At 51.3% G+C, this 2,971-nt stretch overlaps 1 protein-coding gene across 1 annotated transcript; it reads left to right on the forward strand.

The window, feature by feature from the left end:
- The first annotated feature begins 2,262 nt into the window (after positions 1 to 2,262).
- On the forward strand, positions 2,263 to 2,748 carry UCN3 (urocortin 3). The gene has a single exon (XM_032163180.2). It carries the CDS (start codon positions 2,263 to 2,265, stop codon positions 2,746 to 2,748), a length of 486 nt encoding a protein of 161 aa, XP_032019071.1.
- Positions 2,749 to 2,971: the final 223 nt, after the last annotated feature.

Raw genomic sequence — 2,971 nt, forward strand, 5'->3', positions numbered from 1 at the left:
CAGGGTAAGTGAAGCAGCAGGGATTTACAGGATCCTCCTTTAGAAAGAGACCCCGGCTCCCTTTTTAAGGGTCAGTGCTGGTTCTGTCCATTGCTCACAACCTAAGGCTGTCTGGATGGCTTGGGTTGGGTCCACCACACTCACGTTTGGGAAATGGCCTCGTCAAGGCCACACTGACGAGGAGCTGCAGAGCAGAGACTGCAGCTTGAGCCCCGACTGCCAGCCCTGCCTGGCCCTGCTCTGCACTGTCACCGCAAAGAACAAAATGACCCAATGCCCCAGCCTCACGCTGCTGAAGGCCCAGGCGAATCGCCAGGTGATTTGCTTACCCAATTGTTCTTATTTATTTTAAAAAACTAACATAAGAAAAGAATTCTCCCAAGTTGATAGTGAACCACATGTTTCTTGCTTGCTTTTGTGAAAGCCAAGTATGTCTTCGGTAATAAAGTGAACTTCAAGTTCAGGTCACGTGAACAGCAGAGCCTTTCACTGCTTATATCTCACAGGATAGCCCAGGGGGATAGTTCATCCTCACACCACAATGAGAGAACAGGCATGTCGGGGTGTGAGCGGGGCCCACAGATGGCAGCCGTGGTTTCTCTAGAAGGAGTTTAGATAAAACTACTGACATGTGCACCCCACTGTTTCGTCCTCGTGCATGATGAAGGACACCAATGAATAAATAAACGTGATGTCTTTATTGCAGGGCTGGAGAGAGTGTGTGCCCGCAGACCAGGCAAAAAGGACTGACTGCAGAGTGGTGGGTTTGATCCCAGGGCACAGGAAGTCAACTCTGCCCACTTCACAATATCCTCAGAGACAGTGGCCATGGGCAACCCCAACTCTGACGGCCTCTGGCACAGCTGATGCTACTACTGTGAAGGAGCCCCGGCGGGAGGGTGCGGGTGGCTCAGCACAAGCCCTTCTCCCCTGATGGGGATGGCAGTTTGATGTCTTGTTTAACACTGTTGATCAGTGAACCAGCAAGTGTCTATGATGCTTAAAGCCTGAACAGTCCAAGTAATATGAGGGTCATTGAGTTGGATGTTTTTATTGTCACAACAGTCCATACGCTAACGCTTAGTTTTTTTTTTTTTTTTTTCTTTTCTTTTTTTGAGACTGGGTTTTGCTGTTGCCCAGGATGGAGGCAGTGGCACAATCACAGTTCACTGTAGCCTTGACCTCTGGAGCTCAAGCGATCCTCCTGCCTCAGCCTCCTGAGTACCTGGGAATGCAGGTGCACACCACCATGCCCAGCTAATTTTTTTTTCTTTTTTTTTGTAGAGATGAGGTCTTACTATGTTGCCCAGGCTGGTCTTGAACTCCTGGGTTAAACAATCCTCCCACCTCAGCCTCCCACAGTGCTAGGATTACAGGTGTGAGCCACCATGCCTGGCTAGTTTTTATTTTTCTTTTTTTAAATGAAAGAATGGATTCAACTGGCCCCTGACACTAGGATCCTTTCAAAGCTCTCAGTGTCTCCTTCTTGCCCTAGACAATCACCCTGACTCAGTCTGACTGATAACCAAGATCCCACACATCTTAGAGATCACAGATAGTGTTGGCATTGAGGCCCGTGGCTGGAGGATGTTGGTGCTCCCTGGATGATACTTGGTCTGACAAAAAGACCAAGCTGACTTTGGCTTCATAAATTCATAAAGTCTATAGTAAAACCAACCTAGTTATTAATAACAAATCTGATTGTTCTCAAGAAACTAGGATAGCCTAGCGAGAAACCAGCCTTAAAGATCTGCCTTAGAAACATTGACTAGACGCCCAACCAAGGTCTTTAAGCAACAGGGATATACTCAGTCAGCCTTGTCCATGATGAAGGAACAGAAAATTCACTTGCCATTAAAATCAACCACGGTACACTGCTAGATGCTTACTTAGCATATTAGTTATTCGCTTTACAGGGGCAGAGGCTGCCTGCAAAGCTGAATTAAATAAAACCCATAAATACTAATGAGGTCATGGTTCCCATACTTCAGTGACCATTGGGATCATCTGCAGGGTTGGTTACAACACAGGTGGCTGGGCCCCAGAGCTTTTGATTTACTCGTTCTGGAAAAAGACCTGAGAATTACTTGCATTTCTAACAAAGTCCCAGCCGGGGCTGGTGCTGCTGGTCTGGGGGTCATACTTGGAGAACCCCTGTAGTGGAACATGAACAACACCCTAGTAGATTTTAGTCCAGGTCCTCTGGAGCGCCACGCCCCTCCCGTGCCCCTGCCCACATCCTCTTTTCTGCTGCAGGGAGAGATGCTGATGCCAGTCCACTTCCTGCTGCTCCTGCTGCTGCTCCTGGGGGGCCCCAGGACAGGCCTCCCCCACAAGTTCTACAAGGCCAAGCCCATCTTCAGCTGCCTCAACACCGCCCTGTCTGAGGCTGAGAAGAGCCAGTGGGAGGATGCATCCCTGCTGAGCAAGAGGAGCTTCCACCACCTGCCCAGCAGAGACGCCTCTTCGGGAGAGGAGGAGGAGGGCAAAGAGAGAAAGACTTTCCCTGTCTCTGGGGCCAGGGGTGGAGCTGGAGGAACCCGGTACAGATACGTGTCCCAAGCACAGCTCAGGGGAAAGCCACGCCAGGACACAGCCAAGAGTCCCCAGCGCACCAAGTTCACCCTGTCCCTCGACGTCCCCACCAACATCATGAACCTCCTCTTCAACATCGCCAAGGCCAAGAACCTGCGTGCCCAGGCGGCCGCCAATGCCCACCTGATGGCGCAAATTGGGAGGAAGAAGTAGAGGCAGAGGCTGGACGGGAGGGCAGCCCTCCAGCACAGAGGGCAAGGACATGGCGAGGGGAGGGTGAGGGAAGGGCAAGGGGAGGGTGAGGGGAGGGCAAGGAGAGGGGGAGGGGAGGGCAAGGGGAGGGTGAAGGGAGGGTGAGGGTGCTGTCTGCTGGTTTGTGTTTTGTGGGATCAGTCAGTTTTACAGGTTGCTGCACTGCTGAGCCCCTCTGATCTCT

The sequence above is a fragment of the Hylobates moloch genome, unplaced genomic scaffold (genome assembly GCF_009828535.3).
Source record: "Hylobates moloch isolate HMO894 unplaced genomic scaffold, HMol_V3 SCAFFOLD_2, whole genome shotgun sequence".
NCBI lineage: Eukaryota > Metazoa > Chordata > Mammalia > Primates > Hylobatidae > Hylobates > Hylobates moloch.